This window comes from Cucurbita pepo, chromosome LG03, assembly GCF_002806865.2.
Source record: "Cucurbita pepo subsp. pepo cultivar mu-cu-16 chromosome LG03, ASM280686v2, whole genome shotgun sequence".
NCBI classification, from domain to species: domain Eukaryota; kingdom Viridiplantae; phylum Streptophyta; class Magnoliopsida; order Cucurbitales; family Cucurbitaceae; genus Cucurbita; species Cucurbita pepo.
The window spans coordinates 11709171-11723292 of NC_036640.1; the positions used below are offsets into that span (position 1 = coordinate 11709171).

Genomic DNA, 14122 nt, shown 5'->3' on the forward strand with positions numbered 1-14122 from the left:
TATTCCGGAATAACTTAATGATTAAACCTAAACTTTTTTAAATAGTTAAATCATGATTAAGAAAGTATAAAACCTTATTAATCAGGAATAGCTTAATAATGGTAAACAATCAATGTTGTACATAATGGATTAATGATTTAGACCATAATAATTATTGTTTTCTTTTTGTTTTAAAATTTTATTCCACATTTAAAAAATAAAAAGAAAAAGAAAAGGAGATTCTTTTTCCAAGAGGAAAATGAAAATAAAATAAAATAAAGTGGGATTTATTTTGGATTGTTAGAGGAATAGAGCAACCAAACTCTGCTGGTTATATAAAGAACACAATTTATAATAAAAGAAAAAGAAAAAAGACAAACCCTAGGACAAAACAATCGCATCGTCTCATATGCACTAGACCAAGCTTAAGTTGTGGGGATCTCGAGTGAAAAAAACATTCAAACCCCACTATTTCAAGTCTCATGATCTGTTCTTATATCTTGAATTTGATTCGAACTATTCATCTTTTAGATGATAATTAATCTATTTATCTACTGAGCTATGTTCAAATTGATATTATCTCATCTCTTTTTTATCCTTCTAAAGTAATTAATACCTCTACTCCGACGTAATTAATCTATTTTTTAAAAACCTATTTTAATTTTTTTTTAAAAAAAAAAAATTAACACATTAAGTAGATTTCCTCATCAAACAACTTTATGTCTTCATCATTCATCATCACCCTCTCTTTTTCTCTCTTTTTTCGCATTTGATCATGTAAGCTTTTTGTTTGCTTCCACACCCAATTCTTACCTTGACACGACATAAATGATTTTCTAAATATTATATTTTATATCCTTCTTATAATATTACACGTTTGAGATAAGATTTCGCTAATTTTATTTTCTCGATTTGTAGACGATTGTATCACTTTGACCTCTAATTTCTTTTTGGTAATATATGACATGATTAGGTCCGAAAATATTAACATAAATAATAAATAATAGAATATGGTAGGATATAATTAAAGAATGTTGTGTTTTAGAACCATGATAGATGTGCTTAAAAAAATAGGGCTATTTAACAATCTTCATTAACCCTAAACCTAATTAAATTAAATCCATTAAATCATTATCATTTTAATCCTTTTGGTTAGAGTGGGCCCATCACCCATGTGGGTTAGGCCTAATAAAATATTTTGGATTTGTTTTTGAGAAATTAATCAATAAAATTAAGCATACACGAATTTACTTAAACAAGTATTTTTCAATTCTATGATTAAGAATGGATGGACTTTAGTAATCATAATTAACCATTTAAGCTAAATACTCTTAAAATCATACCCAAAAAAAAAAAACAAATTTAAACATAATTGAATTAATTTAGAGTTAAAAAATGTACATCCATAATTTTAAAAATAAATTAAAATGATGGAAAAAGGTAAAGGGGTATGGTAGGCCAACAGATTGAGAATAAAGTTGTAATAATATTAACCAATTGGGACTTTAATTTGGTTTTGGTGGTTGCAAGGAAAATGACTTTGTTTACTATATTTGGGGGTAGCTTCCATAGTGGGTAATCGGATCCTCAGCAACGTCGACGTTTTGAACTTTATGTCATTTTCAAATTTTATGTTCTTATAATCTTATATATTATCTCTTTATTTATTTCAACCTTATGATTGGTGGATTGGGTTTGAATTTTTCATAAAAATTAAAAATTAAATTTTATTAGGGTTTGATTTGATTTTGTCCAGTTTGAGCATAAGCTCTGTATTCTTTGTTTATAATCCAATACCTCCCCTCGAACCAAGTACGCCCGTTTCTGGCTTCCCAAAAGGTCTCGTACCAATGAAGATAGCATTACTTGTTTATAAACTCATGATCATTCCCTAAATTAGCCGATGTGGGCATCATCCAACATAGCAAAATAAGTAAGATTTAAAAAAAAAAAATATTTATAATTCGATAGGTGTGGTTTGATTTTTTGTTAATTAATGTTATTTATCAAAATTTGAGAAACTTGAAACACAATTCTCATAATAAAATCCACACATTACGAATGAATTCATCTTAAAAATGGAAATAAACCTAATTATGTTGCTCCACTCAAGTAGTTGGAATAGTTGAGTATAATAAAATAACCACAATGTTCTTTGCATACACAAGTATTATATAATTATTGAGGAAGTGTCTCCTACCACGAAAACTAGACATCTGTAGGCCCATTGGGCCCAATACTGAATTTGACAAAAGAAAAGAAAATTAATTAATGAATTAATTTCCTCCAACTGCGATGACTTCGATGGAAAATGACACTCATCTACTTGAAATAATGAATTAAATGAGCCACAATATTCGTGTGGATATGATATTTGTTACAAAAGATATGAAACAAAATACCCAGGTTTTATTTATTTGGAATTTATTTATTTATTTATTTATTGGGGGGGTTTTAAAAGAAATAAATAAAAAAAAAGAAAATAGAATGTGAAATAGAAGGCATCTGAAAGTGTCCAAAAGCTAATGACAAGGCCATGTTCCCAAAAGCTTTAAAAAGAGAGAATGATGAGTTTCAGAAAAAGAGTGAGAATTCAATAATTTCATTGCCCATCATCAAAACAACTTCACTAAAGTCGCATCCAAGCCTCTCTCCCCCTATTACACCCAAAATTCACCAATTTTCANAAAAAAAAAAAAAAAAAAAAAAAAAAAAAAAAAAAAAACATTCATTTAATTAGGTTTTATACCTTATTTTTGTGGAACCGGACCACGTACGGACCCATGTCTGGCGGTCCATGGTCATTAGGAACGTTGACCGCCACCTGGCTCTATACCCTACGTCCACCCATTTTCTTTAATAATTCCATTTTATTTTAACCATTATTTACCCCACCCATACCAAAACCATTATTTAAATGATTGGAATTTTTATAATTATAATTAAAAGGTTGATGGGGGTAGACCAACCGATAAATTTCCTCCTGGATCAGAGTTTTAAAATATTTGAATTTCTGTACTTATTTCATGATGAAAATGACTTTTCAACTGAATATTAAGAAAAACTTTATAAAATTTATTCAAAAATAAAATACCAATTTATTTATTAAAAAAATCTGTTTAAATATCTGAAGCTTTTATTTTTTTATTTTTTATTTTGTTATTTGTTACGATACACGAGATTGAATCCAGAATTTAATTTTTTTATTCGATAAAAAAAATTAATAGGAAGTTTATTTTCGAGATGGTAAATATTTTTGCGAACACCGTAAACTTTGCCCCGCTCTCGTCCCCCACTTCCTAAAAAAGAGAAAACTAAAATATATTAAGTTAAAATAAAAATAAAAAAGTGGGAAATTGCACATTTGCCACGATTGCTTTCGATATCCCCGGAAAACGAGGGGCATCTACCCGGTATTCCATATTAGTGGAGGGGTGTTTTTGGAATTTCACGTCGTTTTTCACCTCGGCTAGATTAATTAATTTAAAACAAATAAAAGAAAAAACTACCCACCACTTCATCCACGCGACACGTCTCGCCATCTGGCCCATGTCCATGTACCCAAACTGGGTGAAAGTGCAATAATTGTCACGCTAGCAAACTGCCAATTTCAGGATAATTACTGCCATGTAGGACTCCACGTGGCAAATATTATGTCCACTCAGCAACCCATCTTCTTCTATTTCCTTATAAAACCCCCGGCCCGGTTTTCTCCCACTCCATTACTCGCCCCCCTTTCAGGACCACCACTCTCCTTCACAAACCCACTCTCTCCGACCTTTCTCGAATCTCATCTTCTCCGGCGACCTCCTCATCGGAAGATGAATTTTCCGATCGCACTCCCATTCAGATCAGGACTTGCCGTTTTCTTCTGCAATCATCGTCGCCATGTTTTTTACGAAAAATCTCTGAGATAACCCTCCTCCCTTTTCCTTTCCCTATTTTCTCTACTTCCTTCTTGCTCCAGCATTTTTCCAGAAGTGTCTTCTCTTTCGGCCTTCGTATGTACATTTTTGCGGTGGTTTTTTCCCTTTCGATCGCTTCACGGCTATTCTGTGCGTGGAGTAGCTGACCAGTGGGCGTGGAGCGATTAGTGGAAGCGTGTCATTGATTCCGTTTTGTTCTTCATTTTTTGAGTCTAAAGTTTTAGAGTGGGAGATTCTGAATGTACATGCAACTATCTGGAGTTCATTTCTCTGATTTTTCTCTGTGATTTCGGTTTTGTGAATTTCAATGAACTCGAGCTGCACAGAGTAGAGATTTAGTAGGTGTAGTTTGGGAATTTCAGACCGGAGCAAATCTGTATTGCAATTTTTTTTCTCTTTTAAATTTCGGAACTTTCTCGACGGAGCAGAAAATTTTCTGTTTGTTTCTTTTCGGTAATGAAGATCCAACCGATTGATATCGATGTTCAGACGGTGAGAGAACAGGTTCGTCCTGAATCGGCCAAGCCTCTGTTAAAATCGCGACTGAGGCGGCTTTTCGATCGGCCGTTTCCGAGCGTTCTGAGAAGCTCTGCGGTTGAGAAACCGATTATTGTTGGTGAACCAGCTCAGTTTAGCAGCAAAGATGGAGGAGGAGGGACCGAGTTCGAGCCGAGCTCGGTTTGCTTAGATAAGATGGTGCAGAATTTCATCGAGGAGAGCAACGAGAAGCAACCGGCAGCTGTCAAGTATGGCCGCAATCCCTGCAATTGCTTCAACGGCAATAGCAATGACAGCTCCGACGATGAATTCGATGTATTTGCGTGTTTTGGTGAATCGATCACCTCCGGATCATCCGGTGGCGATGTATGTGATATCCTCAAGGTAATTTCTGAGCCGAAACTCCAAATTTCGGGATTCGAGCTTTTTCATAGTTTATTTGACAATCGACATTTTGTTGCAGGGTTTAATCCCTTGCACGAGCGTTACGGAGAGAAATCTCTTGGCAGATGCTTCGAAAATCATCGAAAAGCATAACAAAATTTATAAACGGAAAGACGATTTACGCAGAATCGTAACCGATTCCCTCTCATCTCTTGGTTACAGTTCTTCCATCTGCAAATCCAAATGGGAGAAATCCCCCTCCTTCCCAGCTGGTACAGAAAACTTCCCCCCTGTGCCCTAATTTTCTTTCTTCCCCAATTCTTAAATTCGATTTCGTTTCTGTTTGATTTTAGGTGAATACGAATACGTGGATGTGATTCTGAATGGAGAACGATTGCTGATAGACATCGATTTTAGATCCGAATTCGAGATTGCTCGTTCGACGGGAACATATAAAGCGATTCTTCAGACGCTACCGTACGTCTTCGTCGGGCAATCAGAACGTCTCAGACAAATTGTATCCATCGTATCGGAAGCCGCGAGCCAGAGCCTGAAGAAGAAAGGAATGCATTTTCCGCCATGGAGGAAAGCCGAGTACATGCTTGCTAAATGGCTCTCTCCTCCGATCAAAACCACTGACTCTCTCCCCAACGCTCCTCCGAGGGCCGAACCCGAAGAATCCAAAAACGACCCGCTGGCAACCGACACCGATTGCGGTGAATTCGAGTTGATTTTCGGCGAGGAATCGGTGTCAATCGAGTCCGCAACCACCAGCGATCCCGAATCGCTATCGCAGACGTTAATCTCCGGCGAAAATGAACCGGCAACGGGGAGCGGTTCTCCGTGGCAACCCCCTGCGATCAAGCCAAAGAGAATAGATAAAGGAGCTAAGATAGTCACCGGATTAGCTTCCCTTCTCAAAGAGAAATCTTGAGAACGAAAAAAAAATAAAAAAGTTTTGGTTTTTTTTTTTTTTTATTTCTGAAAAAAAAAAGTGTATAAATGAACATAAAAAAATATAATATAAATACCTTGATAATTATCTTCTTATTATTGGGTGATTTCTGAAATAAAATAATGAAAAGAAAAAAGAAACGAATATTTTAATAGAAGGAAATAGTTTGGTTTCCTGGGTGGGAAACAAACAATATCCCATTTTGTAGTGTAGAAAAGAAAATTAAGAATTTTGAAGGGGAGGTTTGGGAATAAAGGGAAAAATTGGGGGTATAAATGCAAAGAGAGAGAAATAGAATTGGTGAAGTCTGGAAGGGTGTGACGGTAAATGAACTCATAACAATTGCGTGATATTCTCTTCCCTCTTAGCCCCTCGCGTTTAAGCTTATTTCAAATTTAAAAAATTATGAAACTAATAATTGCAAATAATAATAATAATAATAATTAAAAAAAGGGAAACAAAGAAGGGTAATAATGTCATATGATTGTATGTGTGATGGTTTAAAGAAGGCGTGGGTTCGTTTCCTTTTTTCTTTAAATAAAAGAAAAGAAAAATGTTTTCGTCTTGAATAATTATAATAATAATTATTATTATTGTACGCAGTTGAAAGCAACCTTTCACCTACTTATTTTTTTATTATTTATTTATTTTTTATTTTTTTGGAGGTTGCTTGGGAAGGTGTAAACTTCATTTTTATCTATTATTCTCCTCACCCACACGATATCAGAATTTTATTTTTAAAATATAAAAAAAAAAAAATGAGAAAAAGGGAGTGAGAGATAAGGTGCGGGTGTTCTTTTTTTATTGTCCTGGTCTCTCACTTTTTCTCCTTTTTATTTTTTATTTCGTTTTGGATTATTTATTCCTTAGAATATGCTTTCTTCTTACTTTTATTTTTTTATTTTCGTATATTATATATATTTTTCTAATTTTTATAGATATTCATAGAACCTATATTAAATAAAATAATAATAGTAAATGTCCGAGGATTTGGGTAGCTTCCCATTCTCATCATTTTGGGCCGACTACAAAAGCATGTTGAGAAATGGGCTTATGAATTGGGCCTATATTTCTCGGACCTTACCAGTTTATTTCATTTGATTTGGTGGGTGAATTCACTCGCCAATTTAGTGCGCCCTAATTCGATTTCCAGCTCCCGATTCTCACAGGGTCGGACCGGATCGCTATCGCTGAATCACACCAAATTCACAGAGATCGGTATAGGCCATGCAGAAGAGAGAGCAGAACAAGTTGGGTGGCAATGTTGGTAGCGCATCTGCTCCTCCGGCTAAGCGAGGCCGTCCATTCGGCAGTGTAAACAGCAACGCTGCTGCTGCAGCCGCTGCGGCGGAGACCTTGGCTCCATCGGCACTTCTTGGCCCTTCTCTTCATATTCATACTTCCTTCGCGGGTCAGTTAATTGAAACCCCTTTCGTTTTCTCTTTTAGTTTCCTACTGGAAAATCAGCTCAAAGTTCATTAATTCTTCGAGTTTGTTGTCTAAGTTGAGATGTTTCTTTGATTAAGTCCCGTTTTTATCCTCAAATTTAATTGCTGGAGCAGATCAAAACAATAAAAGGATAGTGTTGGCTCTACAGAGTGGATTGAAGAGTGAATTGACATGGGCACTTAACACTCTCACTCTTCTCTCCTTCAAAGAGAAGGATGATATGCGTAGAGACTCCACTCCTCTGGCTAAAATTCCAGGCTTGCTCGATGCTCTTCTTCAAGTTGTATGTATTACATAACCTCTCAGTCATCTTCTCGCGCTTTCTTTTGTGATGAATAAATATGATGTCTAGCTTCCTATGGGGAATTTCATTGTCCTTCCGTATTCCATTTTTATCATGGATAGAAATTTGAAAGTGGCAAAATTAAAACTGCGAGTTCAAATAAATATCGTGATAAAGGGTATTATGATGTTATGTTACATCTTCCAGATTGATGATTGGCGTGATATAGCACTTCCAAAGGATCATGTAAAGAAGCAAAGGGTCAGAACATTAGGTGCTAATTCTTATATAACGGGATTTGGGAATGAATTTGAGGCTCTGGGCTCAAATGGGTATGCATAAAAGGATTGTTTGCCATCATTTCTTTATGGTTGCCCGGTTTACTGAATATTTATTCTAAAATAACTAATGCCTGGCAGCCTGAGACCTGGTTCTTCAGCTTCAGAGGCAACGGGTCATGCTCCCAAACCATCTCCTCGACATTGGTGGCTCGATGAAGATGGTCTATTTAATCGGGATGATGAAGGACGAGCAGAAAGACAGCAATGTGCTGTTTCCGCTTCAAATATCCTCCGAAATTTTTCTTTCATGCCAGAGAATGAATCCATTATGGCTCAACATCGACATACTCTGGAAACAGTGTTTCAATGTGTAGAAGATCATATTACAGGTGGGAAGTTCATGACCCTAATGACCAGTGCTTTTAGAATTTGATGGCATGACCCTCTCTAATGGAATAACTGATTTAAAGCGTTTCTTGTGTAGTAGTTGAAGTTTAAAGTGCTGAATATGTGTATGTTTGTCTGAATTACATCTGAAGGCTTTAATTGTTGACAGAGGATGAAGAGCTTGTCACAAATGCACTAGAGACAATTGTGAATTTAGCCCCGCTCCTTGATCTTCGTATCTTTAGCTCATCAAAGCCGTCCTACATCAAAATAACGTTAGACTTCGATCTACGACTGATCTTTTAGGCTCACCTGAATGATGATTTCTTGCTAACAAGTTTGCTTCATACTTTTCTACAGAGAAAAACGTGCAGTTGAAGCTATCATGGGAATGCTGGGATCTGCAGTCAAAGTTTGGCACTGTGCTGCTGCAGAATTACTTGGACGATTGATAATAAATCCCGATAATGAGCCGTTCCTTCTCCCCTTCGCCCCCCAGGTTTGTTTCTGATAAACCTATTATGTAGCTCCCTGTCTTCTGTTGTGTTATGCATGATAGACCGTAAAATGTTTTTGTTGAATTTTATTAGATTCACAAGCGCTTAGTTGACCTTATGAGCATCCCAGCTTTGGACGCACAAGCAGCAGCTGTTGGTGCTCTGTATAACCTTGTCGAAGTTAATATGGACTGCAGAATAAAGCTGGCAAGCGAACGATGGTAATTATTTTCCTTGGCCTTTCTAGAGATAACCATTTGAGCTGCATTAGATACTGAAACATTTTTCTGTTTTTCCCTCGAAGGGCAATCGATCGACTTCTTAAAGTTATCAAGACCCCTCATCCAGTTCCAGAAATATGCAGGAAAGCAGCAATGATATTGGAGAGTCTTGTATCTGAGCCACAGAACAGGGGTTTGCTCCTAGCATATGAAAACGCATTTGCAGAAATACTATTCTCAGATGGAAGATATTCAGATACATTCGCTAGGATATTGTATGAACTAACATCCAGACCAAACAATAAAGTTGCTGCTGCACAAGGTGTATGGGGCATGTGATCACAAGTATCATTCATTCGCTCGGGATTACTCAACTAGTACTCGTAATCGATCAAGCTAAGGACACACGACCACATCGTTGCTGCATGTAAATATATCAGCATATTGGCTTATCAGCGATTAAAAGTCGACTAATTTTCGATCATCGAAGTCTGTATTTCTCAGTCTGTACTGCTTATGTAGAACAACTAATGGCATCCAATATGAACAATGGGTATTTGAGAAGGTTACAAGAAAAGACACAAAGTCATCCGGAAATAAAATACATTAAATTTAAAATTTAAAAGAAAAGAAAAGAATTTGTTCTTGTTTTTCAAGCTTTATGGATGTGGGCCACTCTGGGCACCTCCACTGGGAACTCGTGAATCTCATCCATCCAAGGGTTCTTCTCCTTGGAGGGATCGACGGTCCTCAACGCCCGCCAAACCGCGCTGTTGCACTTGAAACCCGACCCGAATGCGATCTGCCACGTCCGATCCCCTTTCCGGATCCTCCCCTTCGCTTCACAGTAAGCCAACTCGTACCACAGCGAACTGCTCGAAGTGTTCCCGAATCTATTCAGCGTCATTCTCGACGGCTCCATATGCCACTCGCTCAAATCCAGATTCTTCTCCAGTTCATCCAGCACCGCCCGCCCTCCGGCGTGGATGCAGAAATGCTCGAACGCCAGCTTGAAATCCGGGATGTACGGCTTGATTTTCATTTTAAAGATCTTTTTCGCCACCAGCGTTGCGAAGAACAGGAGCTGCTCTGACATTGGAAGCACCAAAGGACCGAGAGTGGTGATGTTCGTCTTTAGGGCTTCGCCAGCCACAGCCATTAGGTCTTTCGACAGGCGGACACCGACGCGGCCGGTGTCATCTTCTTGCTGGAAAACGCAATTGTAGCATTTGTCGTCAGAGCCCTTGTGCGTTCGTACGGTGTGAATGAGTTGGTACTTTGAACGGCGGCGGTCGGCAGGGCGGTTAGAGAGCAAGATGGCGGCGCCGCCCATCCGGAAGAGGCAATTTGATACCAGCATGGATCGATCGTTGCCGAAGTACCAATTTAGCGTGATGTTCTCCATGCTCACCACCAGAGCGTACGAATTTGGGTGCGCCTGTTCAAGAAATCATAATTTAATCTCAAATTCAAGACAAATTTGTTATGGATTAGATTAAATTTATTTTTATATAGAAATTACAATAAAATATATACAAAAACCCTAAATAGCAAGTGCCCTAACCTTATTCAATTTTGGACACAACTTTGACTTTACCACATTAATTACATTACACTAAATAAATTCATACAATTTTCTTTCATTTTATATATAGAAATTCACAAAAGCATTATTTAGATTTAAGGGGGGGAAAAACCTGCAAGAGATGTTTGGCAAGATCAATGGAGATGAGTCCAGCGCTGCAGCCCATGCCACCAAGATTATAGCTCAAAATGTTACCTCTAAGCTTATAGTGATTAACAATCATGGCGGACAAAGAGGGTGTGGGATTAAACAAGCTACAATTCACCACCAGAATCCCAATGTCCTTAGCCTTCACACCCGTCTTCTCCAAAAGCTCATCAATGGCACCAAACATAACCGCCTCCGCCTCCTTCCTGGCCTCCTCCATGCACGGATTCGGCGGCACCCTCATCACGGCCTCGGGCAAGTAAGTCTTCTCCCCTAAACCAGACCGCTCGAGGATCTTCTTCTGGAACCCCAAATTCTCCTCTGTAAAACTCCCAGTGAGCTCTGATTTCTGCAGAAACATGCCTCTGTCACACGTCCTGTCCGGGTGGGGCTTGTAGCAGGCGAAATTGAGGAGGTAAACCTTTCTGGGTCGGGTCATGACATAAAGGGTAGCCAGAAAAACCATGAGAGAAGAACAGAGTGTTACAGAGAGGAGATTTGAGTTCAAGTGGTTCCAGAGATGGAGTAAGTCGTGGAGTTGGAAGGTGGAGAGATGGGCGGAGGCGGCGGCGAGTAAGGGGAGCAAGAGAAGGTACATGGCGTTGGAGATTAGGTAATGGTAGCCGAGTTTGACATATTTGAGGCGGACGGATAAGAGGAAATTGGGGAGCCTCCGGTCAGCCATTGATGAAGATTGAAGAAAGCAATTGAGTTTTGAAAGGAAAGCGTGGGGGGAAATGGGAAGGGAAAGGGGGGATTTAAAAGGGAAGGGAATGAACAGAGAGAAGTTGGAGGATGCAACCACCCCAACGAACTTTTAATTGTGAACCAGGCCGGGCATTCAATTTGCCAACTCGCAAACCACTGGCTCACTCTTTCACAACTTTACCCCATCTTTCCAAAATCATAATCATAACCATTACGTCTCCCGTTTCGTGTTTCATATCCACTCTTTCGAATGTGAATGTTACCGTCTAATTTCACCACCCACAAATATTATCCTCTTTATACTATCAACTTTCTCCCAAAGTTCTAAAGGGAGGTTTCCGCTTCGTTTTTCTCACCTATCAATGTGGGATCTCAGTAAAATTCGAAGAGACTCACTTATCACTTAAAGCTTTGTGTTTTATTATTACTTAGAGTCCTTCAAATCAAATTCTTGCAATAGAACATGTTGAGGATCATTATAAGACAAGAGTTTATGTTCAAAGTATTGGAGTGAACAATATCATACCATTCGTTGTTACTAATAAGACATGTTTTAGGACAATGACGTAATGGTTAAGACCTTCAATCTAGAAGCTCTGCTTGCAAAAATTTCGCACGAGGAATAGAAAAAGTAATACCTTTCTAATATTTGACGTATATCATTGTGGTGTTACAATTACCATCTTTAAAATTTTTACTTTTTTGTACGGACAATATTGAATAATAATAGAGTTTCAAATTTATGAAATTACTATAATTGAACTCTATTATTATAACTTTGATTTCGTCATCAGTTAAGTTTATTCAACGTTAAAAAGTTGGTGACAAATGTATTTGGAACAAAACGAAAATAAATAATATTCAAGACATAAATTATAATTAAAATTGAGGCTCTATTTTTGTCCAACTGTGTATAAATGACGTGGCGAAAATCTAATGGCCAAAACACTACGCGTCGCCCATCGGACGGTAAACGTGGAAGTGGGTTGCCAATCCGAGAGATTTAATTCGCAAGCAATTACTATTTTTTTAAAAAAACATTTCATTCATTTTATACTTAAATCATTATTTTTGTTAATGTAATATTAAAAATACAATATTTACTCTATAAGATAAGCCCCGAAGTAAATAAAGTAATAATCATAAAATAAAATCATTTTAATTCATTTAAAAAAGTCTAAGATATTTCCTTCGACAATTATGATTTAGAACCTAACTTTACTGATTGGAACATATATTATATTTATCTGAACTAAAAATGAATTAATTTACTATAATTAAGACATGCAAATTAAAATCCACCTAAAATTAATAGATATAGGGTTGATAGTAATTAAAATGGGTATGACTTTTTAGAATGAGTAGCCAACCCATTTACTTAGGGTAGGGTGGGAAAATATTTATGGTACTACGAGTGTGATTATGGAAGATTTAAACAGAGCGTGGAATCCCATACAACATAAAGGCAGTTGGGTTAGAGTTGCCGAATCAAATACGTAGACTTTGTTCCATAACATATTTACGTGTCATAGTAATAAGTTGTAAGTAAGTACAACCCCCGTTTCATTGCTACTTCCTACTCTTATTATTAATTCATCTAAACTTCCAACTAATACCCTCACGTATTTATTATTCTTCCATACTCAATCTTCTCGTTTTGACTTCCACTAATTTGTCTACTTACTCAACAACATTTAGTTGATGAGGTTTAAGACGACCCAATAAATTTATAAAATTTATAGAGAAATAATTTAAAAAAAAAAAAGTTGGATAAGTTGGAGAAGAATTACAAAGTACACGAAATTTGTGTTTGTTCACACTATTTTATTATCTTCTAGAACTTTACTTACATGATTGTGAAGTTCCAACTACAATATTAGTATATATTTAAGGCCAACAAAAACATAGACTTTCAATTTTTTTTGGGATTTATGTTTACATTGGTATATATTAAACTTGGTTATCAATGGGTGTGTCGTTAATTTTTTTTGTAATTATTTATTTTATATTTTATTTAAATTGAATCGTTAATATTATCGAACAGATCACCATATAAATTATTATAATTTAACTTGTTTAAACACTTAATTGTCAATATTTGCTTTATTAGAATAATCAAACTTAACCTAAAATTGACGGACTAAGGAATAATTGGGTTTGACGGACTAATAACAGTAAATTTTGAATTTTTCCATTTCTATTTTCCTACGTTGTATTAATCGATACAAATATATATTTCTTAGTTTTTTTTTTTTTTTAGAGAAAAAAATTTATCATTTGAACTAATTTTACATAGAATTAAATCAAAATAGCTATAAATTATTATAGTCTATATTTTAAATATTTCTATCAATAGAGGAACATGAATTGTTTAATTTTATAAAAGGCTATTTAAAAAAAAGAAAAAAGAAAATAAGAGAATTAATTGACTGCCCAACACAACATTTACCTACTTTATAATTAATTTAAAATTAATGCAATATAAATAAAAATAGACGTATACCAGTTATCTTCCATCCACGTTATAATATAAGAAAATGAATGCTTAAAATTATAATTTGATATATTAGTTCGTGTATTATTAAATTATTCGGTTTGTAAAAAAATATTATTTAAGATTTAGTAAAATTAATTTTTTTTTTTACTATTTTAGTATTTCAAAGAGCCCATAGCTCAAAAATAAAATTATAATTAATTTTGAATTACTCGAATTAAATCCAAGATTTGGAAGCAAAATGACGTGGCACATGAAATAATCAAAAAGTGACACGTGGCATGACTGATTTTTCTTCTCCTCTTTTTTAGCTGTTTTTCCTTATTTA

At 36.0% G+C, this 14122-nt stretch overlaps 3 protein-coding genes across 3 annotated transcripts; 2 read left to right on the forward strand and 1 right to left on the reverse strand.

Moving 5' to 3' along the window:
- The first annotated feature begins 3694 nt into the window (after positions 1-3694).
- LOC111790488 lies at positions 3695-5771 on the forward strand. Its single transcript, XM_023671407.1, has 3 exons — positions 3695-4787; positions 4867-5059; positions 5141-5771. The coding sequence occupies exons 1-3, from the start codon at positions 4362-4364 to the stop codon at positions 5719-5721; spliced, it is 1200 nt and encodes a 399-aa protein (XP_023527175.1). The 5' UTR covers positions 3695-4361; the 3' UTR covers positions 5722-5771.
- A 1198-nt stretch (positions 5772-6969) lies between these two features.
- LOC111790485 (armadillo repeat-containing protein LFR-like) lies at positions 6970-9424 on the forward strand. Its single transcript, XM_023671403.1, has 8 exons — positions 6970-7153; positions 7305-7474; positions 7682-7806; positions 7894-8144; positions 8312-8417; positions 8503-8641; positions 8733-8860; positions 8944-9424. Exons 1-8 carry the CDS (start codon positions 6970-6972, stop codon positions 9197-9199), a joined length of 1359 nt encoding a protein of 452 aa, XP_023527171.1. The 3' UTR covers positions 9200-9424.
- LOC111790480 (3-ketoacyl-CoA synthase 11-like) lies at positions 9379-11306 on the reverse strand. Its single transcript, XM_023671393.1, has 2 exons — positions 10558-11306; positions 9379-10298 (listed from the first exon to the last, which is right to left on the reverse strand). Exons 1-2 carry the CDS (start codon positions 11275-11277, stop codon positions 9513-9515), a joined length of 1506 nt encoding a protein of 501 aa, XP_023527161.1. The 5' UTR covers positions 11278-11306; the 3' UTR covers positions 9379-9512.
- Positions 11307-14122: the final 2816 nt, after the last annotated feature.

Bases quoted from the DNA above. Each gene is read 5' to 3' on its own strand.
- LOC111790488 (XM_023671407.1), top strand. From the start codon at position 4,362: ATGAAGATCCAACCGATTGATATCGATGTTCAGACGGTGAGAGAACAG. The intron at 4,788-4,866 runs GTAATTTCTGAG...ATTTTGTTGCAG, and splicing joins ATGTATGTGATATCCTCAAG to GGTTTAATCCCTTGCACGAG. The intron at 5,060-5,140 runs GTACAGAAAACT...GTTTGATTTTAG, and splicing joins ATCCCCCTCCTTCCCAGCTG to GTGAATACGAATACGTGGAT.
- LOC111790485 (XM_023671403.1), top strand. From the start codon at position 6,970: ATGCAGAAGAGAGAGCAGAACAAGTTGGGTGGCAATGTTGGTAGCGCA. The intron at 8,145-8,311 runs GTGGGAAGTTCA...AATTGTTGACAG, and splicing joins TGTAGAAGATCATATTACAG to AGGATGAAGAGCTTGTCACA. The intron at 8,418-8,502 runs GTTAGACTTCGA...ACTTTTCTACAG, and splicing joins CCGTCCTACATCAAAATAAC to AGAAAAACGTGCAGTTGAAG.
- LOC111790480 (XM_023671393.1), bottom strand. From the start codon at position 11,277: ATGGCTGACCGGAGGCTCCCCAATTTCCTCTTATCCGTCCGCCTCAAA. The intron at 10,299-10,557 runs GTTTTTCCCCCC...TTTCTTGAACAG, and splicing joins TTGCCAAACATCTCTTGCAG to GCGCACCCAAATTCGTACGC.